The sequence below is a fragment of the Simochromis diagramma genome, unplaced genomic scaffold (assembly GCF_900408965.1).
Source record: "Simochromis diagramma unplaced genomic scaffold, fSimDia1.1 OVJJ01000553.1, whole genome shotgun sequence".
In the NCBI taxonomy this organism is placed as follows: Eukaryota; Metazoa; Chordata; class Actinopteri; order Cichliformes; family Cichlidae; genus Simochromis; species Simochromis diagramma.
The window spans coordinates 57,169-84,177 of record NW_024387095.1 but is presented as its reverse complement, the minus strand read 5'-3'; the positions used below and the strand labels follow the sequence as shown (position 1 = coordinate 84,177).

At 38.7% G+C, this 27,009-nt stretch overlaps 1 protein-coding gene across 1 annotated transcript in view; it reads right to left on the bottom strand.

Annotated features, from left to right (window-relative positions):
• Positions 1 to 27,009, bottom strand: part of LOC120742926 (contactin-associated protein-like 4) — a 114,575-nt gene that overhangs the window by 71,583 nt on the left and 15,983 nt on the right. Inside the window, exons 2-3 of the mRNA XM_040046455.1 lie at positions 18,321 to 18,431; positions 953 to 1,146 (exon numbers count right to left, since the gene is read on the bottom strand). Coding sequence (XP_039902389.1) covers positions 953 to 1,146; positions 18,321 to 18,431 — 305 coding nt within the window. The remainder of the gene's footprint in view (positions 1 to 952; positions 1,147 to 18,320; positions 18,432 to 27,009) is intronic.

Below are 27,009 nucleotides of genomic sequence, written 5' to 3'. Positions count from 1 at the left end.
AAATGTGAGGGGAAAAAAAGTTTTCTTTGGGTTGCTGCTGTAGTGAAAGCTGCACTTTCTTCCACACAGAAGGGAGGAGACGCGTGACATATCAAATGTTGTTCAGTCAGCCGAGGCTTGCATGGCTGCCTGTCATTCTGACATCTGTACTTTGCTCATTGGTGATCAGTCATTCTCCCAGTCTAGTATTCTCTTTTTTATTGAAACAACACTGGAAAAATAAAAAATTAAAGAGAGAAAAAGAAATGGGGAATATATTTAGACGTAAAGCAACCGCAACACTAGGTACTTAAGTCACTGCGTGCTTTTCTCAGCGAGCTTTCTCACCAATTTCTTCTGCACATTTACATTTTAAGAGCCGCCACACTTATCGAAAGCGGCTGAGCTCGGAAGCGCCCATTCAGCGACCTGCTTGCAGACTGGTGATGGACATCTTTCAGGCATCAAAGCTGGGAGTTTTTCTACGCCAGGCGGTCTTTCTCATAACAGCACCAACCTCCTGTCAGCACAGGCTAAACTGTCTGACAGCAGACCCACACCGTCAACAGACTCCTGCCCAAGTTCCTTTCATTGTTCCATGTATTATTAATAAATAGTGAAAGGCTCCTGGTGAGCACGCCATGTTGCTGCAGGCAGCACCAGTCCCCACAGATAATGTTAAATAATGTCTATGACAGTTAGGTCAACTGTGTGTGATTGTAGAGTGTCACTGCCTGGACAAACTGTATTTTTAGCTGTTAAAATCTGTATTATATAACACATGTGGGGGTTTCTTTTTGTGTGCACTTTTTGTTAAATATCTATGATCTTGTCACGATCAGTTAAAAAATATGTACTTTTCTACAACAAGATGATGGATTGACATGGACATCCATACTCCCATCAGGTGACTGCACAAACATGTTGCACACCCAACACTACTATGTAATCCTGCCACCGGAAGAAGAGTTACCCCTAAGCTGTCTTCCTGCCGGTGTTGTCTCCAGTTGTGTCCTGTGTCACTGAACATCAACAGATAGGCTGTGAGCCAATCAGAGCTGCCGTAGCGGCCCTGCGTGGCAACAGCAGTGATTTGGGTTCTCCTCCCCAGGTCCACCTCCAACCACTGGTATCGGTCTGAGACGAGAGGAGACCAACCTCCAGCTCCTGCACAGGGGACAAAAACAAAGAGTGGATTATAATAATGGGTATACGCGGTTAGTGTAAACTTAGTGTGAGTATTATTCTTGTTGGGGGACCACGACTCTTACACAGTCACACTGCAGGCACTATGGTTATCATAAGGTAAATATTATATTTTAACAAGAAGACCTGGTTTAAGATCAAGATGAAGTTCAGGCAAAAAGCAGTTACGGTCGACAGTGAAAGAAATGCTCTGTGTTTGTGTGTGAAAACATTAGCATAAAAAGTCATCGGTGTAAGGTTTGACCAGCCAGGTGGTGATTAACTAATCTGACCAGCTGACCACTGTTCACATGCATAAGTTAGTATTGTGGATCACATTTGCAAAACGGTATTACTAATACTCCATCCAAGCATGTGTTCTTTGACTGTTTGGTTAGCCACGGCTCTGTAAAGGGTGTCAAAATCATTTCACTTGTTATTCTGTGTTTGCGGCCTATAACCATCCTAAGCGTTGATTAACTCTGAGCTGTGTGACTTTTGACTGACTTGAGACACTTGTATGAGTGTGAGTAGTATAAATGAAAAGAATGGCAAGGAAATAATACCAGTTCAAACAGCCAATTTGGAGAAATCATTAAAGAACAAGAAATCAAAGACAGCAACATAAATTACCAATAATCCGCTAATGCCTGTTGATGCCTTCAGGTATCTAAATTAAGATTTAACACACCATTTTATTCTGTTTTTGTCTTTCAAAGCATTTCTTGGTTTGTACAATACATTTTTTTTTTTTTTTAGATATTCTTAAGTCTTCAGATTGATTATAAAATGGTAAATGGGTGTTTTCTAATCAGCATACTTCAACAGCTCAAGTATCTGGATCCAAGCATGGCAGCCACTTCAGTATGAAATCTTCAGGTTTTTCATATCACAAAATGTCACAATGGTCAAAGATGCCAAGAAGCCATTGGCTCCCTTTAATCGACTTGAAGGGAAGTTTAAAAACTATTTGCCAAAAATGCAAATCCCTTCAGAGATGACAGAAACATCACAGAGAGCGTTTAAGTTACTGGAAAGGTATATTAGTTAATGTTCCATTTGTAAATATTTTCTTCATAATAAGGAGACCCTGCTTTGAACTTTAAATGTTGAAAATCACAGTACAATTATAGTGCATCCCTTTTCTGGATTTGATTGAAGTCCACATAGATGCTCACAGACATAAAACCCTAGAATATGTCAACATTTGCCTGGTTTCATGATGATAACTAATAAATCCTCAAGACATTAAGTGGGATATATCTGGGCCACAAACCCTTTGAAGAAAAATGGATTAGATGATGCAGCACCAGAATGGTATTTATGAATCTCCACAAGTAAGTGTCAAGATTTGTCCTGCCATTTAATGGATCTGTTCTGGTTTTTATGAGCTCACCAAGGTGACAATATGAGAGAAAGTGAATGTGATTCAACTTCACTTAAAATGTCTTCTCTGACATGAGACAAATCACTGAGCTGAAACTTTTGTCTGTTCTCCAGTGACATGCAGAGTACTATCATATTTTCCAGGGGTAACATGCTCCATTTTTGTCTGGGCAACATCTGTTGCAACAGCTGGAGAGGACATTCAGGGATGTAAGGGACTAACACACACTGTGTTCATGCTGTAGTCTAAAATAGGTACTTCCATCAGCACTGTGGTATGTCTGACACTGCTATACCATTTTTTTAAGAAGATGCAAGTGTGGAGGTAGCAGCAAACTGGAAGGACAGAGTCATAATACTGCACCTAAATGCACTCATTTAGAAATCCTCATTAGAATGAAGGCTGATAGTCTATAGTTAGATCTGCACGTTTGCTCGTTTCAAAAGGAATTCAGATAAAACTAAGGTTATTGAGCCATGTTCTAAAATTTAGAATCAAAAAATCTTGAACAGTCAGGCGCCATCTAATCTTAAAGACTTAACAGTAGCATATCACTCCAACATAGCATTTTACTGTTGGACTGCTGGCTTACCTGTGGTTGATAGGATATTTAAAAGGAGTATGGGAGGGAGAGCCTTCATCTTTTAGGAACCTCGTCTATGGAACCAGCTCCGAGTTTGGATTCTACTGTAATTAGGATTAAACTTTCCTATTTTATAATATTTATATTCAGGATTGGATCAGATTAACCTCCTGTCTGCACTACAAACGCCCTAGGTTGCTAGGGGCTTCCCATGATGTACTGAGTGTTTCTTCTTCCCTCACTCTCTTTGTGTTTACACACCACTCTACATTTAATCATTACTTATTTTTAATCTGGCTCTCTTCAATAGAGCGTCTTTTGTCACGCTCACTCCAACCTGTTGCAGCAGATGGATGGTTCTCCTGCAGGTTTCTTCCTGTTAAAAGGGAGTTTTTCCTTCCCACTGACAACAAAGTGCTTACTCATAGGGAGTCATTTGATTATTGGGGTTTTCTCTCTATTACTGTAGGGTCTTTATCTTACAATATAAAGCACTTTGATGTGATTTGGTGCTATATAAACAAAGCTGAATTGAACTGAACGGAAATGACTGTTCAGTTTGAAGCCTTTGAACTCAGCTCTTTGTGCAAAAAGTACAGCTATAAAAATACGTTTTTGGATTTCTTCTAGTGTTGACTTTTTTTCTTTTTTTTTTTTTTTTGCCTGCCAGTGTTGATTTTTTTTAGCTACAAACAAAAATCAAGGTGGATTTTTCAAAACTAAATTAATCAAATAAAAAATATATAATGCAATAAACCTGTTTAGTATCACAAAATGTTGTGGTATATTTGACAATGTATCACTGTTTAGTGTTTTTATCAAGCTTCGTTGTTGAAGTGAAATCAAAAATAAAGTACGTGAAAGCTGATTTCACTAAATGTTCCACAAAGAATAACATGGAGTATTCTCACACAGATTATAATATCCTTTGGCATCTTAATCAAAGAAGAAAAACTCACTGTCATGCATAGTAAGCAAAAATCTAAATGAATCTGGATTAGAATATTGAATATAAGAGCATATAAGGAGAAACAACATATTTGTTTTGTGGTACTCCATTTTATTGAGCTAGTATGTGTTTTTAATGTTTTGGCTGCTGTAACACAGTAATTTCTCAAAATTTCTGGCATAAGCAAAATATATCTTATCTGAAATAAGCTGCTGAATATTTATGCACCAGACTCCATCAGGGATGTTTGAGTCTGAGAGCCTCCATGATTTGTTTTTCTATAAGCACAGTTAGTTGCATCCAATCACCTCTAATCACCTCAAGCTCATGTTTCAAATGAAATGTTTTGGGAAAAGATTAAAATATCTGGATTTGAAAAAAGAATGGTGTGGATCGAAACAGGAAAGATGGCAGGAACACACAGCAGGAGTGTGAACTGTGTCATTTAAAATACTGCAGTTAATCAAGTGGGTTTGTATTTGGGAAATTTAGGAACATGTCGCAGAGGATGAGTAGGTTGGAGAAAGGGAGTGAAGAAGTGAACTGGGCCAGAAAGCGAAACAAAGGCAGAAAAGGACTGAAAGGCACAGACACAAAGAGTGGTGCCTTGATGCAGTTGCTAACCTTTGCAGAGACATTGCCATAACTAACACAGCTGCAATCTGATTTTATTTTACTTTGGATGCTGCTGGTATCCCTGACTCAATGGAGTATGTGTGTGTGCATGTGTGTGTGTGTGTGTGTGTGTGTGTGTGTGTGTGTGTGTGTGTGTGTGTGTGTGTGTGTGTGAGTGAGTGGCTGTGTCTGAGTGTGTGAGTCTACATGTGTGTAAGCTTGATAAAAAGTGCTGAGTCAGGGCAAAGCAAATCCATGGTGCCCAAGGAGCAGATGGAGGGATTTCTCCCCTACTGAGGGTGCACACACACACACACACACACACACACACACACACACACACACACACACACACACACACACACACACAATAACGCAGCCACCCTGAAGAGCACTTGAGATTGTGTTGTCAAAGTGATGTCATGCTGCTATTAGAACAATGTAAATCAATACTACAAACTCTTTCAAACTGCCAAAGTGGACACAGTGTCTTTTTATCACATCTATTATTAATCCTCCTTATATCAGTTTACTGTGTTAACACAACCCGCCGTGAACTTCATTTGAATTGTTCAACATAGCACGCTGCAGAACAGATTGCTAAAGTACAGCAGTGATTGGTAATGTCAGTCAGCATCATAACTGATCATAGAGATTATGAACCTTTAAAAAAAAAACAGCCCACACTTTCAGTTGTAGCTTGAAGGAGAAACAAATCTAACAACTTTAATAATGGCTCAGTTCCATTCTGCCTCCCAGTATAATGTGTCAGTGAGAAAGTATCCACGCTGCCAGCATGTTGAAATCGCTTCATCAAATTGGTTGATTGCTATGAGATGAAGTGAGATGCATGGCAACATGCTAACATTCAACTCAAGGAACAGTAGAGAAGTCAATGTTCAGCTGAGCAACGTTACAGAGAGTAGTTATTTTAATTTGTAGTTAATTTTAAAAAGGCAAACATGTATATTCATCACGACTTAAAAGGTAAATATATTACAAGGGAAATATTTCAAGCCCTTATTGTTTTAATTTAGGTGATTATAGCTTACATAATATTTCCTAAAATCAACCAAAAGAGAAACAAAATTCAACACAGAAATCTGTTCTGCGTTGAAAACCTCTGAAAAGCAACTCGTTTATACCGTTAGTACTTAGTACCGCAAATTCCCACTGCAGTGTGGCGTGGACTTCATTAGTGCGTGGTTCTGCAGAAGTGTTATTGAAGGCCGGGTTGCTTTAAAAACAGCTTTCAGCTTCTCTGTATTTTTAGGGTGGGTTCTTTTTGACAATCACTCATAGATTCTCTGTGGAGTTCAGGTCAGGTGAGCTGTTGGCCAGCACAGTAATAATATGGTCAGCAAACCATTTGGCAGTAGTTTTGGCACTATGGGCACTATGGGCAGATGCCAAGTCCTGCTGGAAAAGGAAATCAGCATCTCAGTAAAGCTTGTCAGCAGATGGAAGCATGAATAAAAAGCATGCAATAAAATCTCCTGGTAGAAAGTTGCAGGAAACTCTGTGGTATAACCACAACTAATGCTGCAATCCAGATAGCTTGGAACTTTGATGTCAGAACTCGGGTGTGATGTCATTCCCATTTTGGTTTTCAGCAAGATAGAGGTATCCAGGTATCAATAAAAATAAACTTTTTTTGCACTTAAAAACCACATTCATGGGTAGAGCCATGCAAATGAACACCTTGGCGTCACGTTTAACCCATGTGAGTAATCACTATTTATCAATGTGTGTTTTAGAAGGGGCATACTGTAACCCAAGAAATGATTTTTTCCTAGATTTAATCTGTTTTTGGTGCCTAAAAAGTAAGCAGTGAGTGAAAGCCAAGGCTAAAAGCAAATGTGGGGGAATAAAGCAAAGCTTGAGAAACAAAGCAGCAGTCTCCTGGCTGACAAACTTGTGACTTCACTTGAATTAACCGTGTCTGAGGTCATCTTCTTTTCTCTTGCTGTGCTTCCTGCTTGTTAGGGCAGCAGCTAAAGGCCAGAACTAATAAGTACCTCAGTAACAGACATGGACACTGACAGCGCAAGAGGAGAGAGCAGACAGGCTGACCTTTACTCATTACAGCTGGAGTGGAGAGGGAAGAAGTGACAAACACAAACAAAGGAAAGGAAGAGACTGACAGAGTGACAGAAGAAGGCAGATCAATTGACATCTATAGGACTGCAGAGGAGGGAGACTTAGGAAGAGAGGAAGAAAGGAAGAAACACCTGGAAGAGAGGAGCGCTGAAGGGGTCTAAATAAAAGAGGGGAGAACTGGGTATAAAGTGTTTGGGGAAAAAAACTAATGACCATGTTTCTCACATATCACCTGTTTGATCAGCAATAATTATTTCTGTCAGTTCTAATCCAGCATATCTGTTTGTTTTCTCTGTATAGCCTGTTTTATACAGACTATGGTACGTACCAAGGCTGCATTTCTTCCAGTACTGAAAGGAGGCACCATACACCTATACTGAAGGAAGGTCAAGGTCACGTTTATTTATATAACACATTACCAACAGTCTATGCTGCACAAAGTGCTTCACAGTGTAAAAGGAAGGAAAAAGGACACCAACAAACAGACATGCAAATAATCCTATCATAGTTTTCAGACAAGGAAAGACTTCAAATAAAGAAAAGCACCTAAAAAAACAGCAGCAGCTCGATTTGTTCAAAGAATTCAAGGTGAATGAGTTTGAGTTCCACATCCAACAACATCAACAGCATTATCCTTTTTTATGTAATCTTTAAATACCTGCTAGTATTTTATTTGCAAAAGCAGCTATGTTCCAGGAGAAAATGTAGTGGCTAATGTTAAACAAATACACAGCCTACACCAGCCATCCTAACATTTCAGTCTGGGTCCCATCAACAAAATAAATAAATGGTCTGCCAAGAGTGATAGAACAAACTTTTTAATAAAGAAGTTTCTATTTAAGAACATGAGATAATTATTTTTTGTTATTGCATTTGGGTATTGAAAATTATGTTATTTTATTGGTACTGGTGCCAACCATTAAAATGCTCGTATCCTGACATGATTGAAAAGCACTGTAGAGCAGCTGTACTTTGTTGCTACAAGTAATTCCTTTGAGTTTATGGTTTGCCTTGTTTACATTAAAATATTAATTTGAGACATTTAGATTTTACTGTAGAACACTGGCCAAATAAGAAACAAATGTAATTAGCAAATTTCCAAGTAAAACATGCACGCACAGCAGAATTATATAAGAACTACAAGTTCAAGCAAGAGTTTTTAATTTTTGTCACAAAGTAAATGAGCTTTTATTTTCATTGCACAATTTAAAAACAAAACAGGCACCTTTAAATCTGTACCAACAACATTACCCAGGTGCAATGCTCTTTGAGAATTTAGGAGTAAGTTAATGCCAAAAAGTCTGCATGGAAATGAGATTTGAGGTGAGACTGGGAGACTGTGCAGTTTTGATTTCTTCATGGTTGGTCAATAAAAAACTGGATAAATTGTAGTATTGATTGCACAATGTTTTATTATTAAAATGTATTCATCTGCATCTGGTAGATTTTGAAAAGCCACCTATTTGTCTTAGGAGTGTGATAATCTACTGAGAGTACCTAGTGTTTAGGTGGGATTCAAGTTCTACTCTTCCATAAACAAGCACATCCTTTCATATAAGTTAATATGTGTCATTGCGGTAAATCGGGCATGGTTTTATTTGGGCTAGCATGAAAGCATCAAAGGGGGTGTTATTTTAGAGGCTTCCTCCTGGCTCAGAGCTAGGATACAGGCCAAGGACACGTGGTGTCAGCTATGGATTATGACTTTTTCATGGTGGGCAGGGGTGGGAGATGGAACAGAAACTCACAGATAACAAGTTCAGTTCCCACAGCACCAAGTTTGTGCCCATCAGAAACTGCAAATGTTTCACAAGTGTCCTTGAGTCACACCAAATAAGAACACCATCTTAGTGCCTAAGATTGATTTAGATCAAAATAAGAAAAAAAAAACTACTGAGAAACCACACATGACTGGGATTATCGGAAATGTGGAACAGATTCTTGATAAAAGCCTCATATGAATTAACAAGCTATATCACTGCAAAACACTTGTTACGTAAAAAAAAAAAAAGAAACAAAATCTTTACACTCTTTAAACCCATGCACGTACAGTATCTCACTCTGTGATTAGTAAACATGAAACATTGTCAAAATGATCATATTTTAGTTCATATGGATAAAGAAGTAAAACGGAAATAGTCCAACACATCTACACACATTTGTTTGCCATAAAATTATTATAGAAAACCCCAACGATCAGACAACCGCCAATAAAGTAGCACTTGGCGACAGTGGGAAGGAAAAGCTCCCTTTAAAAAGGAAGAAACTTCCAGCAGAACCAGGCTCAGGTAGGGGCAGCTATCTGCCATGACCAGGTGGGGGTGAGGCGAGGGAGACAGGACAAAAGAGAGCCAGAGATTAATAATAGCTAATGATTAAATGCAGAGTTGTGTATAAACACGTACTGAGTGAAAAGAGGTGAGTTAAGAAGAAACACTAAGTGCATCATGGGAAGCCCCCGAGGTCTGTTGCTGTGTAACTGAGAAGGGAGTTCAGGGTCACCTAATCCTAAAAGTAGAGAGGGTATCTGTCTCCCAAATCAAAACTGGGAGCTTGAAGTCCGAAGGCTGAAGGCTATGCCTCCTATGCTCCTTTGACCACATGTAAGCCAGCAGTTTGAGAGCAAAGGGCTCCGTTGGGGTGATATGGTACTATGATGTTTTTAAGATAACATGGGGTCTGATTATTTAAGACCCTGTATGTGAGGAGAAGGAAAAAAGCATCAAAGGGGTGTTTTTTAGAGGCTTTTCCCTCTGCTTGCTATTGTTTACCTGCCTGGTTTTGCAAATTTATGTAAGAAAAACTAACTATGCATATGTGAGCTTATGTATCAGAACCTGCTTCTTTTTATGTGCATTTGAGTGCTAGCAATGATCTCTGATGGCACAACCATATTTACAAAGGATGGGCACTACAGTTTTCCTCCTAAAACCTTCATTTTGTCACTTAGACTTAATGATACTGCAGTCACGTCCTGTTTATATAGCTGACTGGTTTTGATTGGAGAGCTATAAATTTTCTCAGCAACCCAATTACATGTCCCTATAAAATCTTTATTATCTATGCTATTTATTATCTTTTAATGGTGAAGCTCGTGTTAGTAAATCTCTAGTTTCAAACTAGCAGTAGCCACCTGGAATTTAACTGAGAAATACCTGCTGCTGCAGTTACTGTATGTTCATGACCAAAGTCTGTGGCTTGACCACAGAGAGACCAATCAAGCCGGTGACACAGCTTTTGTTGCAACAAATAATGGAGCAGTGCCCCTGGTGCTAGACAGAGCCATCTCCACTTGCAGAATTAACTTCAGCTTTTGTCTCTGCTAATAAGACGGTAAAAGAACTCAACATCCTGCAATCTATTTCTATCCTCTCTGTTCTAATTGCTATCTCCACCATGTTAGTGTCTATTGGGAAATAGATGGTGACACAACGCTTGTCAGGGCAGTGGCTTTACAAGGAGGAATAGATGTGTCTGCCAGATAAATGTACTGTTTGGTTAGCACTGGTGCACAGTTGTTCATGTCAACAGAAGGTTGGAACAAGAAGACAAAAGCAGGTCTGTGGTAGAGGGGAAAGGATACGAGCCATTACAACAAGGGAAAAAAGTCACCCAAAGTCAGCGGGTCTCAAAGATGCAGTAAGTCACAGATAACTAAGCAGAGACGCATGGCAGTATTAGCAGGGCCAAGATCTGTAAATGTGTCTGTGTCTGGTTTTTAAACTGATTTGAGTGGGAGAGTCAAATTTGAGACAGAGCTTGAGGTGTATTTCTGACAACCTGGGAGATAATATGCAGCTATATATAAAACTGACCGGGCACCAGAGCAAATAAACAGTCTTGGAAGTAAAAAAAAAAAAAAGAAAGAAAAAAAGAAAAAAGAAACACCTGAAAGATACAGAGGCCAGGTCACTGGAATCTTTTATGAAAGCCTTTAATACAGGTATAGCAAAACCACTTTTAGTGTCCAAATGCAGCAAAGAAAAGAGCTTAAAATCATAAAAATCAATGTGATTTTTTTAAAATATGTAATTCATCTTGAAAATGAGAAAATAGGACCCTTATTCCCACAAAAAGAACCTGTGATTATTATTTTTTAAGTGAATACTCCCTGTGAAAGGACAGTGCTTAGAACTTACGATGCTTGGTTGCCTTTATTCTGCTTCAAGATGCATCAAACACTTTTAAAACATATTTAAGTCTCTTGATTTACTTTTTCTGCATGAAGGGCTTATGCTGGGCTTAACCTGGGCTCATGATCATTTCCATACCATTGAATATATTCGAGAATTTAGAGCTGGGCATTTTCTCTAGTGGATGAGGATGAATTTGAGCTAAAAGACCTTTATTATTGACCAACATTAGCTAAGTTGGGTGAAATAAATGGTAACATCAACCCAAAAGTGCTGAATGTATAAAAGTAAATATTTCGTAGGACAATTTTTCATGTGCGACCTGGTTTCATTGCTGCCAAGCGGTTTAAGTTTTGATCAAGTTTAAGCATGTGAAGCTTTTAGCTTAAAATGTAATTTGTGTTCATTTCAAACTGTCGTATTTCCCATTAATAGCATGACCCTCAGTTACTGAGCTTGGCAGTGATGGTACTGACACTTCCATATTGCAGATGTTGAGAAGTGAACATTAACAATGAGCAGTGTATATCAGAAATTAACCTTCTTGACAACTCCATTAGGAGTCTTCATCCACGGATACTTGCCATCTGAACCGTGTGTGACCATGGCCATGCATATCCATTAATAATATACAGGATGTTATTAAATATATGATATTTCATGTGAGTGAACACAGTTAAAGAAGACTTACGGGTCCCAGATAGTTTATTATCAGCAGTAAATTGGGGTTAGTCACAGCATAAAAATGTGATTTTTAATGAGCTGTCATGGATTAGTTACTCTGGCTATTTTCAGTAAATTGACTGAAGGATGTAGAAGCAATGTAGACAGAGTGCTAAGATTAGAGGCTCTTTAGCTGCATTTTTCAAGGAATGAGGCAATATTTATATATATTTATCCATATAATAAGATTTATGGGGAGGATGACTACCTCAGATTAGAAGGAACTGAATGGAGGAGCTGTGGAACTAGATAGGGTGTTTAACAGTAAGCAGTAAGTGGGCACCTGGGGTGGCAAAGGTGACACATAAACATATCACACTTAAATCAAATCAATATTTGATTCTACATTTAATCCCCCCCCGCTAATGTTGCACCCCTCCTTGAACTCTAACTTCTAACTGAGCACTTCCAGAAAATGATTACTGGGGACTGATGGAGTGTTCCAAGCCTGTTTCAGCATAATTACAGTGACTCTAATGTGCAATTATCAGTATGGACCACTGAAAAACAGAAACTGTTTAGAAGTTAAATACTGCCATTAACATTTGCCTATAAATGTTAAATGCAGCCATTAACATTTGGCTTTAAGATGAAATGGAGTTATCTTAATGTTTTCTTGGCAGTCCAAATGAGACTGAGTTTAAATTATAATTACAGCTGACCACACTGTACAAAGAAGAGCAGCAAGAGAGAGGAACTGCTGGATTTGACTGAAAACGAGAGGAGGGAGGGGCTAAATAACTCTATTGTCATTCCCCTTATATGGAGGCAGATTTCAGCTCAGTATCTGTAATATGAACACCTGAGTGCACCCATTTAACATCAGCTTGATCACCCCTGTGGGAAATTTCCCCTGTGCTTTTCTTTAGTCCTGTGACAGCATTGACACAAAGATGAGACTGTTAACTAACTCAAGAAGAATTGCAGGTTACCAGGCATACATCATGTATTTTCAAATTTTTCAAATGCTTTGTCACGGAGCAAACTCCCACTAGGATAGATGAAAATTCAGTGTGTGTGTGTGTGTGTGTGTGTGTGTGTGTGTGTGTGTGCGTGCGTGCGTGCGTGCGTGCGTGTGTGTGTGTGTGTGTGTGTGTGTGTGTGTGTGTGTGTGTGTGTGTGTGTGTGTGTGTGTGTGTGAACTGGCTGACTTTGCCAATAGCAGTAAAATAGCTTTTTTCAAATCTAAAGCCCTGTTCTGGACTTCACTTTGCTTTTTTTCCACACAAGACCCTCAGTTCCAGTTCTAGGCCTGACGAGGTGGAAAAAGTCAAGCCTAAAGGCAGTAACAGCAAGGCACTGATCAGCTTGTACAAAGAGTCCTGGCATCTATTAACCTTTATGTACCTCAAGAACCAAACTGCCACTGTACAGAAGATTTGAGCGTGACTGACCTCATTATTTTGGATTTGAAAGGTGTACCTTGTACCCCATTCTGCCTTGGATTCACTTTCCGTCAGGTGCTATCAGCGGTGTGAAAATATTTCTTCATTAAATAACAGGTTGAATCTGGACAGATGGCACCACACTGCTCCTCATTTATGAACAGAGATTTCAAAAATGTTATCCCCAACTCTGTGCCTCTGTATTGCTTTAGGCGTCTGAACTCACATGGGTCAATATAAGTTTTGTTTTTACTTAGGCTCTGATAAGCTGCTGCACCACTTGCACTAGTCTCACTCCTCCAGTAAAGTAGTTCAACTTAGTCCTACAAAAGTGTCTTTCTTGCATAACTGATGGCAAAAAAACCAAACTTGCTCAACATATTGAGGACTGTTGCTCCTTGGCCTTTAAATTAAAGCCTTCTGCTTGAGGGCCTCTGCTGAATTCTGAGTCAAAGCCTCTCTCTGGCCTCTCCCAAGACCCTTTTTTATAGCTTCATCAGAAGGAGCAACTCTCAGTGCCAGGGCCATTTCCCAGCCTAATGAATTGGCCACGTTCAATGTTCAGCCAAATAGTGCATACAGTGAGGCACAGTACTGGGAGTGGAGGCAGTACTGTGATCCTTGAGTGGGATTAACAGGGCACCATGTGTGAGCAGCCCATCCAGCACCAGTCCCCATATGGGCTGAGCAGCCACGATGCAACTCAAGAGGTGGGAATGAGAGCCAAAGGAGCTGAAGGAAGCACGTGGGAGTTCTGTCACCTTCATCTAATCCGGCTGCTTGGCTTCTAGTAGACTTCTAACTACTTTGTGATGGACAGGACACTTCACTGTGCTTTGCTCTTCACTTTTTATTGCCCCTGTTCACCAACAAGAGGGAACTAGTGGAAACCGACAATCACTGTTGTAGAATCCTGAGTAAATAACAGGACGCTGTTTCTGTTGTTCCTTTAAACAACAAATGAGGGTGGGATCAAGAACTTCCTGGAATCTGCTCGTAAAAACCAAAACTATTTACATTTGGCTTGTATAGGTCTGGGCCACTTTCAGACGGATCTTTACAATCCTGTTATGACCATTTCACCACAGATCTCAAATGTGTGCAATGAGCAGTGGATTTTTCTGTCAGACTGGTCAGACTTCCATGTTCAAGATCGTAGCTTGGGGCTCAACTTAGCAGTTTCAGGATGTATGCATGTATTTTTTTGAAATTTACAACATTGTGCATTGTGAATTCTATTTTAAAGTTAAAAAAGGGAGCATACTCAGCAGGAGAGACCCAAAAAACCTGAAGGGTTGCTGTTTTGACACACATGAAGGAGATTCAGAGACACATCATAGAGACGCCATCAGAACAGGACTTCCTGTTATTAATCCAAAAATAGCCCCACCGAGCGTTGTCCAGATATGCCTAACAGTTGACTTTGAAGGGTTTTAGTTTTCATGAGTTATTCCCACCACTTTGTAATCATACCTCAAACAGAGTTCTACTTCTGCCACTAAAAGTATACGGGACCTGAGATGGTACCTTGTGGTATTTCGCACTAGGATGTTGCCTTTGGATCCCTTAACGTTATTTGTTGATCACCTTGTGAATCCTGCGGATGTCTGATCAGACTAGGATGTGGGGAGTCTGGAGGCTGGATCAATTCATTAGGTTCATTATGTCCCACAAGTCATTCCTGAGGAGTTTCTGCAATGTGCCAGGTGTGCAACAATGCGCCAGGTAAATGTTGGTTTCTAAATAACATGCACATAAATGGCAGGAGCCCAGGTTTTCCAGCACAATGTAGCATTTCATTGTCCTATAAATGTATTGTACATGTACAATGACAATAAAGGGCTATTCTGTTTTATTCTATAATAATGCTTTGATAAGTGTTATTCACATTACTTGTGAATAACAAGTGGCAGATGAATTATGTATTTTGCAGATATTTTCTACCTCCCAAGACATATCCTGAACCTGCCCTGAATGAAATTACAAACTGAGCAGACACAGTACATGTTACACTAGGCAGTTGGAAGTGGTCCAATAAGTGCCTGGCTTTAGTGTTTCAGTGGAAAAACGAAAACAATAATTCCTCTGTCTCAGTCTAATATCGATCATGTGTGTACATCGTTTACAAACAACCTTCTTTAGAAAACAACATTCTGGTGGCTCATCTTCCATTTTTCTCCAGCTTGATCAAATTATTCTTACAGTCTGAGTAAAAGATGAAGAAATCTCCCGCTCCCACTGACGATGTTGTCCACTGGTTCTGCAGTCTGCAAGTGGGCTTTGTAAAGCTCCAAACATGGCATGGTAGCCCTTTGCAAGGCCAGCATCAGCATCCAGTAGAGACATCTCTCTTGAATTTTTACTGTGCTCTGTGAATCACAACCCAGTTTTATGTCCCTATTGCAAGCAGGTGGCCCGGTAGAGACTTTTGATGTACTAGTGTAATATAATTTCAGTGTGTTGTACAGTACAAATTGTTAGCAGTAACTGTTCTTTATCTATCTATCTATCTATCTATCTATCTATCTATCTATCTATCTATCTATCTATCTATCTATCTATCTATCTATCTATCTATCTATCTATCTATCTATCTATCATCTATCTCACATGTTAGAGTCATTTATAAAACAAATGATAAATTGATAAATGTCATCTTCTTCTCTTTGTTTCGATATCCCTACAGCCAACGCGAATGTATTTCTCACACTCTGTGAATCCAGCTTAGGCTTGCCTTTGATGTTTTGTGCTCAGTGCCCTGTAGGGAGGCAAAGACTCTCCTGCACCACTGACACCCACAGAACTGAGCACATCTCAGTAAAAAGACAGAGAGTCGGTCAAGGAGTACTGTTTTTTTGTTGTTGTTGTTTTTTAATTCTCAGTCTGTTCCTACCATTTCATTGGCCTGAAGGTGCTTCTTGACGGTTGATGTCAACAACTGACCAAATGTATGAAGCGTAAAGCTGCACAAGGTAAAAACCTTTTTATGGATAGCCTGCACCTCAAACCCCTCACTGTTAATACTTTCAAACACAAATGTGAAAAATGGAAAAGGTCATTGCTGTAAGGGAAAAGGGTAGAGAAGAATGATAACCATGCAGGTTGAGCTAACACAAATCTTATATTTAGCCCTTTTCGACAGAATAGTTGCAGGAAATATGAAACCGTTCCTGTTTTTTTTTTACCAACAACATTTAAAGAACTGATGATCAAACAGATTAGATCAATGACCTTTGTTATATTTTTAGTTTGTTTTTTTAAGAACTCGAGGTAAGCAGTGGAAACAAAAGCACAGAGTAAACTTACTGTTCTTTGACTTTTCGATTTTGTGTATCCACCATGTTTGAGTTGGATGTACAGGACGAATGTAAAGGAGATATTTAACTGAATGGGGGTTTGGGGGGGTCAGTACATAATGAAACTTGTTTTTTTTTAATAAAAAGAACTATCTCAGTCTTAACACAATATTATTATTTATACACTTTCTTCTAAGAAAGTTTGCGAAAGTTGCTTTGTGGCCTCTCATAGGTGCTTTGGGATCAGCCATCCACGTTCAGCCTCAATTGTCACAGCACTGACCAGTGGCCCAGTGTTTTGTGTTGCTTAATTTATATTCCTTAATGATTGTTATTCATAGTTTTGGTTCTCTTGATTGTTTTCTGCTCACGTTATATTTGTGGTTCCAGCTTTTAGTTTCAGCCACTGTGTCTTCCATGTGTTCCAAGTTTCGTGTCCAGTCAGTCGCGTCTCAGTGTCAAGTCTGTGTCTCTGTGCACGCTTCACGTTTCACTTTGACAGTCTTATGTCCTATGTTAGTGTGTTCAGTTTTGCTTTGCCTTTGTCTTGGTATGTCTGATTAGTCCCTGCTGTGTTTCCACCTTTCCGTTTGTTGTCACGTTCTCTACGTTAGCTGTGTGTCATGTGTAGTTTCATTTTCTTCAGTCATGTCAAGTCTTGTCCAGTGACTAATGACCAGTCAGGAGTTTCCTAGTTCTAGTTTGTGTTTGTTTTGTTTCTTTAGTATTCATGTATCTTGTTTTTAGTTTGCATTTTCAAGCAATAATGCTGCCGCCTTTAGTTAAGCTTTCTGTCTCCGAAACTGGCGTTTGGGTCCTGACCTAGCCTGCCACATAGCTCACCATGACATCAATAGCACTTTGATCTTTATAAAGTTTTATTACTGAGAGAAGTTTTTAACAAAAAATAAAAAATAAAGGAACTAAATCCACTGATTGATCCTTTACAAGCGAATACTTCATGACAATAGTTTTTGTAGGGAGGGGGGTTAAAAACATGAAAAACGTGTGCGGTTTGGAAGGTAAACCCAGTGTGTCACACAATCTGGGTCAGATAAGATTCAAGAAGCATACAAAGTCCCAGTATGATGTCACAAGCTACACTGCAGACAGACATATGTTGACATTGTTTCCACATACAGCAAAAAAAAATGCAATAATAACAGGAAATGCATGTCTCATCCGACTGTCAACTTATTTGGTTACCAACCAAGTGTAGACAGCCAGATGACATCTGCTCCACATACACAAGCTAGTATTACCAGATGGCAATTTAATTTTGGAACATTTTTTTTAAACCAAGAGCAAGAACTCAATCCAATCAAGACCAAGAAAAGACAGTCGGCCAGTCACGACAGTAATTCAAACGTCATAATGTTTGCTGGAGTACTGAAATCTGGTTTCTGTGTATGCAGATGCCTTCCACATGCACAAAACATGATGAGAACCATCTGACAGAAGGGGAAACAGTTCTTTGTTTATTCTTGTTAGCCAACACAAAAAAGATCAACCAGCAAAAACAGCATCTTACAAGAACTGGGCGAAAGGTGTGTGAAGCACAGTATAGCAAAATACATATGAAGCCCACAGTGTGTGTACCTATTATCTTTCTGCGACATCCACAGTTGTGGGCTGTACGATGACTACACCATGAGGATAATTGAATTTTACTGTGAGTGCCCTGTAAGGTCAGCCAAATGGATTTCTTCACAAGGTAGCAAATAAAACAAAAACAAAATAATTGCCTTTACAATAAGAGAGCACTCCCCAATGAGTTCAGTTTTATGTTTGAACTTTTACTGCTGTGTGGGATTAAGTTTGAGTAATGAATTCTGGGTAATAAAGTCACAGTTTCACTTGGGCTTGCAGTGGTGCACAGCTAACCAGCTTGGATTGTCTCTGTTAGCATTTTTGACAATTACCAGGGTACTAACAGCAGATGGTGAAACGTCTAAGTTTAACAATAACAATGAATAACGACTCACCTTCTCTCCTGTTGACCTTAGCAAAGACCGGCCCATGACTACTGGACAGCTGGGAGGAGCTTCTGAAGGATGATGGTAGAAGACTGGACATCAGTGGGTTGTCACAAACATCTGTTATCCAGCCACAGCAGAAAAGACAGAGATCAGTGTTTACACTCACGGTCTGTTTCACTGGACATTCATAAGGACTTTCTGTGAGGAGTTTGCATGTTCTCCCTTTGCCTATGTTAGTGTTGTCTAGGTGCTCTGGTTTCCTCTTGCAGTCCAAAGACATTTAGGCTAAATGTTCATCCTGAATCCACCGTGGGTTTGGAAGTGGGAAAGATTCTGCACTTAAAGTCTGTATGTATCTCACTTTCCCAGGAACTGGCTTTGGTAAGGTGTCACATCCCCTCAACAAAATGATCAGATCTATTATAACTGTCAAGGGGGGAGGGGGGACCCCATCCACTCTTCCAAAACAGTTAGCCTAAAGGAAAGTACAGATTAGAGATTAAGAGTTTAGAGCTGTGTAAGTGAGGCACATAATGTAGGATGCTTTCTATGGTCAGTAAGACTAGAAAAAGTGATCTATACTAGCCCATTTCAATCAGTCTCATAGGCTAATATCTCAGTGTGTTTTGCTCATATGATAGTGTCATCCCACCTGAAAGGTTAAACTTGGATTGCCCGATACCCAAAACAGATGTAATCCTAGGTTGGGGGATAGATATGGGGCCTTAAAATGCTCTTTCAGGCAATAAGACAGCTTGGTTTCATGGAGAGACGTTTACATGCCTCATACACTCTAATGTTTATGGAAATCAAGGACAAGCAATACATCAACGTTCAAATTTTATATGAATTAATGACTTATGTACCTGCAGTTGAGTCATTGATACAATGCAAAAACTATATCATAAAGTGAAGTGCTTATTTTGATGTTATGAATGGCTTTGATGATCAGAGAATCTACACTATGACAAGAGTTTGTCCACGGGCCTTTATTAGAAAATGTAAATTCTGCAGTAGTAATATAAAGTGTATATAAAATACTGACAAATGTTTGAGTATATTCATTCAGTCTTTAATATAATCAGTGTTATGCTTATTAAAGAAACACTGGACAAATTTTACCAGACCATTAATACAGGGTTTAAAGTAATAAAGGGGGAAAAATCTGATTGTGATACATTGATCACAATTACACAACGTGTACACAATTACTACAACTTGCAGCAGTGAAGTGTGCATATGAACTATACAATTTCATTGGCTTTCTGCTTTAATACTGACACTGCTAGGATGAATCTTAAATATTGAATCAATGAACACAGAAAATAAATAATTTCTCTGTTACCGAACAAGGTCAAATGCTGGCGTACTGAACCTTAGTGATGTAAATTTATTAAACAAATTCAGCACTAATGCCAACAGGTATTTCAGTAGAAATACTAGATATAACCATACCAGAAAAAAGTCTTGTTATTGCAACATATGTAACACATACTTTTATTTGTAATTGATCGTATACATTTATGATGAACAGCATCATAAATGCTGTTTCTCATCATCAGTTATAAGCGGTATCCATGACATTTTGTCTGATGTACGTACACTACAAGTGCGTCTAGCGAGTTCTAGCAACAAATCAGCCATAAAATGCTTGGGCTTCTAAACTGATAACCTTTAAGACCCAAAGGATTCACTGCCAAAGACAAGATGCCAAAAGAAACCAGAGATCCTCTTTCCATGATTCAGTGGTCCAGGACAAATTTTAAAATATGTCAGAAATATAAACAATACCAGTGAAGTGGTTTTAATGTTGTGGCTCCCTGTGTTTAAATTGCTGTAGCGTATATCTGCCAATGCTACTTCACAGCTGTTGTTTTTTTGAAGTGCAAGAACACATTAGTGAACAGGATTACCCTTCGGTGGCGGACCCAGACTCGATATTTCTGTCTGTCAGAACATGTCATGCTGAAGAACCCTTTAGTGAAGAACTGAGGGCTGCTGTTCTCCTCATGACTGAAGTACTTATAAGACAGAGGCTGTGACTAATATGTCATTTATTCACAGGGAAGCAGTTTCCCCAGAACACCTGACTATTAGATCATTACAAATGTTCACTTATTTCTATGACTACTGTGTAATCTAACATTTTTTAATGGATTTCCACCAGCAAGAAGAGTCGGCCTAAATTATTCACAATCCCTTCAGAGATGCCTGGTCCTGTCTCCCGACCATGACAACAAGGCTTCCTCTGAGATTACTTTGTCAACATTATTGTACTTCATTTCAAGCACAGAGGGATTTTCATTACCTGAGACTATAAACCAGAGACTGTTGACAGTTTTGAATAGCCTGTCATATCCACCTAAGCCTTTTCCATCTAAAAACGCTCTTCCCTGCAAGTACTTGAGAGTTTGTGCATTTCTATTCAAGCTCAGGTGAATTTATTGTCGGAAATCTGAAGAATATTCTTTACTTTGGGTAGCCCTGTGCAAGAAATTGGATAATCACAACTGTCATTTCTTTCAGTAGTCCATGTTTTAAAACAACAGTAATACTTAAAAAAAATACTACACCACCAAACAGTTGCACAAAGTAATAAAGTAATATTAGTCAACTACGGAAAACAGGAAAACATCCAGGCATTTTCTTTGAAGCCGTGATGCACTGATGCAGATCCCATATGGACAGCAGTGACTTGTAAGCCCTTCATAACATAGGAAACAGTAAACATGTTTCTCACCTACAGAAAAATGAAGATTCAAGAACAGATAATTAAGCTGTGCAGTATAAAATGACAGTGGGAATGACAAGGTGTTCAGGAAATGTATAATCTCACTATAAGATTATAAACTGTGCAGTATAAAAATGCCAGGATGTTTTCCTTAGTTTACTAATATTACGCGTAACCTTGTTTATGTGTCCTCCTTAACAAGTGAGCCAAATCTCAACAAACCTTTGCACAACATTGTCACACCTAAAGCAAATATTAATATCTATGTTTTAAAAAAATATTTATTATAAATCCCAACTTGTTTGATTTTCATATTTATCATATATTTATACCCCCCTGCAAGTAAGTCACATTCTCCAACTGCCTTTTTCTCCCACATATCTGTAAATAACTTAACAGATACCAGAATTTGTGTCTGCAATAGACTTTTGTTTTGACTCACCACTAAATACTGAATAAAGAATTTGAAAAAGCTGTTGTTTCCCACCTTATGGATGTGGATTTTGCTAGTTATGCTAAAGAGCTTTTTCTAACTTCTCATTTTGAACAGCAATTACGTAGTGTAGCTAAGTTACACGTAGCTAGCTAGCTTTAGCTTGTTAACAGACTAAAGTTTTAGCCTAGGTATTGCTAGCAAAATAATCAATGAATATCTTAGTCAGTCAGGTTAGCAAAGCAGACTAATTTAATGACCCATTATATTACAAACTTATTTCTTATGCAGGTCGTAATTTTAACAAAATAAAGTAATATAAAGGTACAAAGAAAGGCATGCAACTACTGTCATGGCTATGTTTAATTCCTTGCTGGAGGGGAGAGGGAGGGGAAACAGGGATACAAAGGAGGGCGGGAACAACTAATCTATAGTGCCTTTTTCACTGTGCAATATTTTTGTGTTAATATCCAACAGTGCAATAGACTCACAATAGTTGAAATGTGCAATTCCCTTGTATATTCTTATTTCTATTTATTCTATTTATCCCTATTGTATACTCTGTATTTATATATGTATCTTTATTTATATATGTGTATATGTGTATATATGGTATATTTCTGCTCACATTCTGCAACTTCTGTCGGTGCTGTACTACTGAAAGCTGAATTTCCCGGAGAAACCCACCCGAGGGATAAATAAAGTTTCATCTAATCTAATCTAATCTAGCAAATGGATAAAACTGTGCTGTTCATGTGGCAGCATGAACTCTTGGACAACAAACGTCAATAATCCCATCATAAACAGTAGAGACTGGTAGTTTGGAAGAATAGATGTGCAGTAAATCACAAGTCTGTCAGTCAGAAGACTGCAGTTTGTGTCCTGTTTGGAATCTTAGCATTTTGAGTTTGTTTTCACTTGCTAAATAATCTACAGTTTTTACTCCCTAGAGTTAAACTATGCTGCACAACATTAACCCTGCTGCTTAAAATGATGCTTACTCAGTGCATTTAAATGCAGCACCCAGGGGTCCTCTGCAAGCATCCATATGTGACGAGTTGGCAGTGAGACTTGGCCTAATAACCTCGTGTCATCATCCACTGTGGCAAAAAGCACACATGTGACACTCCAGAGGCTTCAAGGAAACAGTACAGTTGTCTCGTGTGTGCCTGCTTCAGCAGATACTTGCTCGAGCCAACCTACAGTGGGTGAGCATGGACTCAAGCCCGAGCGACTGGATTCTGATTCTATTTCACTAAATGTGCACAGTCATCATCAATAACTGGGGATTTCAGCTGTTTTTTAAGCAGTGAATCTTTGCAGATTTTCATTTCAGTTCATTTATGGAAACAACATATAACCCATGCAACCTAACACATTTCATATCATTCTGATGCTGCTTCACCTGCGTCTAGCTTAGTCTAAAGCAGACAGAGATACTAAACAAGATATAGATGATGGCCGAAAGGGCATGAGTGCTGTAAAACATCATCAGATTTCTGAATAAGCAAGTCTGATTTTCTTCAGAGTTGCTGTGACATTTGAAAGGTGGCTGTGAGGGGGGGGAAAGTACTGATTAACACAGGCAAACATGATATAACATGATATAGCAATCTTATATAAGATGCTTTGAAATCCCAGCCACTAACTAACTTTATTAGACTAAAAAACAGCTTCAAGTTTTGCTTAGAACTTTTACTGAGGACTAAACTGACAGAAGGACTAACTGGATTTGATTGTGGAATAATAATGCAAACACTGATAGAGCCTGTAGTACCGGAAACCTAATATAACACTATTACAAGTAAACTAAAGCTATGCTTGAAATAAGTCTATTATTTTGAGTCCCTGAATTCTGAGCGTTAATTATTTAAGTGTATGTTTTTGTCACTTAGTAAATTTCCACAAAGAAGTGGAATAAGGCTGTTTCAAGAACACTGTTTCTCTCAGCAAACCCACAAATCAAACACATAACACCTACAGACCCTGCTCCTTTGCCATGAAGCTCCCAGTGCATAGTTTATGTGCTAATGTTAATACCAGAGAGTTGAGTGTTGGCAACTTTTACTCACTGTGTGTCTCAACAATTGGCATCTTTATATGCAGTACTTTTGCCAGATTTACTAATCTAAGTATGAGCGCAACCCCTGAATAGTGCTAATAGGTGTGATTAATTGCACCACTTTCTAAACACAAGCACAATCAGTCCATTTCAATATGAAGTGCAAAAACTAAGACGTGCTTTTTTCTGCACTAAATATTGGTGCAATTAGTAGTAGACTGAGTGTCAAAAACATTAGCAAATCATTTTGCACACTTTAATTAAATATTCTTTTTCTTCTATTTTGTGCCGGATTACCTTGTGAATAATAAGGAAGTCTGGCATTTATAGACTGTATCAGAGATAACACAGTGGTTGGAGTGGATGGTAAGTATGTAAAACATACAACTATAATATCAGAGACCAGTGTTTGCATCCAGAGTACAGCTCCCTATCTAGTTAGTTTTAGGCATCCAAAGCACTTCAGTTCAAGATATTGAATACTGAGTGGTATCTAACATTTTAATAAATGACAGATAAGAAAGATCAAGTTAAATACTTTCTGTCGTGGTCCTGGGTCTGACCCAGAGCTTTTGAGTTCTTGAACATGTTCACTATTTGTTTGTTTTATTTTTTGTATCTTTGTATTTTCCTTAGTATTTAGCTCTAGTGCTTAGTTGCTGTTGTTATGTGTATTGGAATTCATTATGCTTCTAGGTTTAATGTCTTTATATTTATTAGTGTCTCTTATTTCTTCGTTGCAGGTTTTGATTATTTAATATTTGCTTGTATTGTGACATGGACACAGAAAAACAATCACATTTACAATCACATTCTTTCCTCACAGCCTGTTTAGAATCACCAGTTAACCTAACATGGATGTTCTTGAGACAGTGTGAAGGCCAGAGTACCTGGAGAAAGGCCACACAGATATGGGGAGAAGATGCAAACTCCACACAGAGAGGCCCAAAAGCTTGTTTGCCAACTAACCTACTACCGAGCCCACTCATTTTTGTACATCATACTTAGTTGTAATTTTATGTATTCAGTTCATTTGGAAATTTAATTCAGTGGACTTTAGTTGGTTCAGTTAAATATGTGTCTCTGCACAGTTAATCACTACATGCGATATGAGAGGTCAGCATGTCGCCATTCCTAAAGATGGCCCCAAATAATCCACAAAATCATGAACTTGCCTAGACAAACCAAAGCATACCTCTTTAAGTCCTCTCTGTGTTCTTTGGCACAGTCGAGGTAACTGCTAAGCTAAACTCCAGCTACTAAACTGATACCAGAACAACTTATGCTGTCATTGAACTGAACTGAGCTACAATTGATCTTTTCCTAAACCCTTTTGGAGCAAGCTCACTTCTCCTGTTGTGTCTTCCTATCTCTCTTTTCCCTGCAGAAGTTGTGAAATAAGACTATTCTGTTGAGTCATCCATAATCATTACTATTTCGTGGCCATGAAAGTCAAAGGAAAAGTTTGCGTGGTAATGCAGTTTGGCTGAGAACGATATGAATCCTGTGCCTTCTTTGGCTGCAGACCACAGCCTGACAGTCTGACAGCTCAAGTGAGATGCTGTGCTGCAGGGCTGACTGCTAACAATGAGAGAAACGTTAGTTCCTCCATACCAGCCCTTCATCTGTCTATTAGCAACACACCAGGCCAGTAATTCTGCTGACTCATGATCGAAGCCCTCCAAAGTTAGAAAATCACATTAAGCTATAAAACACTCATAAATTCACCTTCCCATGCAACATAATTAACCGCTCTTTTTTGACACGGCATGAAAACATCACTGCTGTTTGGCATTGCTGTGTTAACTGCATTGATATGAGGATTCATGGGAGGCAGACCCAATCAGTAAATTATATCATCAAAAGGAACTGTGCTGCAACAAGGCCACAATTAAAACATGTATCTGTAAGCTTTAACCCTTACCACATTACAGCACATGCTGAAACTAGTAATTTAAAAAAAAATGAATGAACACATTGGTAGTAAGCAGGAAAACTTAAGACCATTCACTATGAAATATGTCAGTCTTATGTAGATTGGAAGAATTGCTGCTGGTTACATCACACTTACTAATGGACCCAGAAGGAGACATGTGGAGTATGTGATGAAAATATCATTAATGGATCATTTTTGCATTTCAAAATAGGGACAAATACACTGAATGGCATACTTTTCTTTCTAGACATTCTCCCTGAGAGAATATTAAGTGATATTAAAAAAAACAAACAGACTTACAAATTATTATCTGCTTCCTCCTTTCCTTTTTGCCTCCAGCATTCATCCTCAGCATTGGCTAAGAAGTTAGTCCTAAAGATTTTTGCAAAGCATTGTTTTTTCTTTCTTTTTTTCCTTTTAAAGGTACATTATCTAAACCTGAAGTTTCACAAATTCTGTCAGACAATTTGGATGTATTACAACAACTCATACAGATCTAAAAACAACTATTGTTTGTAACATTTTAATGACAGTAACCATTTCCTTTATAAACTATAGTGGCAATGATTCACCACTCCCTCTGAAGTTATCAATGGACAAGAGTTACAGTCCCTATGGCCACTAGAAGGCTTTGTCACTTGAATGAACATCATTACTGGGCATCTGCTAGAATGACTGTTGTTCCTCTGCCAAGATGAGGAGCCAAGATGGAGCCTCAAAACAAGTTTGTTTGCTGTGGTGTTTGTTCATTTCTCTATCGGCAAGATTTTGCAAAACCCAGAGCTGAATTTCACAAAAAAATGGTGGAACTTGGACAAAGAAAAAACAAAAGAAATTTAAAGTGGACCTGAAGAGCTTTCTAAAAAACATATGGTCATGGCCTTAGAAGATGATTACACTGTGCACAACAGTGTTCCCCAACCACTATGACGCGAGAAATGATCAGGTGTGCCGTGGAAGATAATCTGGTTCATTCTGATTAGTACTCTAAGCCAGCGGTCCCCAACCTTTTTTGCGCAACGGACTGATTTATGCCTGACAATATTTTCACGGACCGGCCTTTAAGGTGTCGCGGATAAATACAACAAAATAAAACTAGTACCGGTACCGAAAAAAAGAAGATTTATTCATAACACACGTGAAAAGACCCAGGAAAACCGAGTTAACGATAAAAACGATAACAAAATAACGCTGAAAACCAATAAAAACCCTGAAAACCATAAATTTCATACCTGAGCCTCAACTCTCGTGGCCCGGTACCAAACGACTCACGGACCGGTGGGTTGGGGACCGCTGCTCTAAGCAATCAGCGTAGAGTGCAGAACAATTACATTCTCTTCCAGTAGAGGGCAGTACAACTACCTGCTCTAATTAAATAGGTTGCCAACTGCCAGTAAAACAGAAGAAGATGAAGAAGAACTTATATAATAGTCGTGCTGTGAGTGAGACAATGCAGCATGTAATAACAATAGATAAATATTTGAAAAGAAAAAGTAATCAATTTGACCTGGGCCCTGGAGAAAATTCTAGATG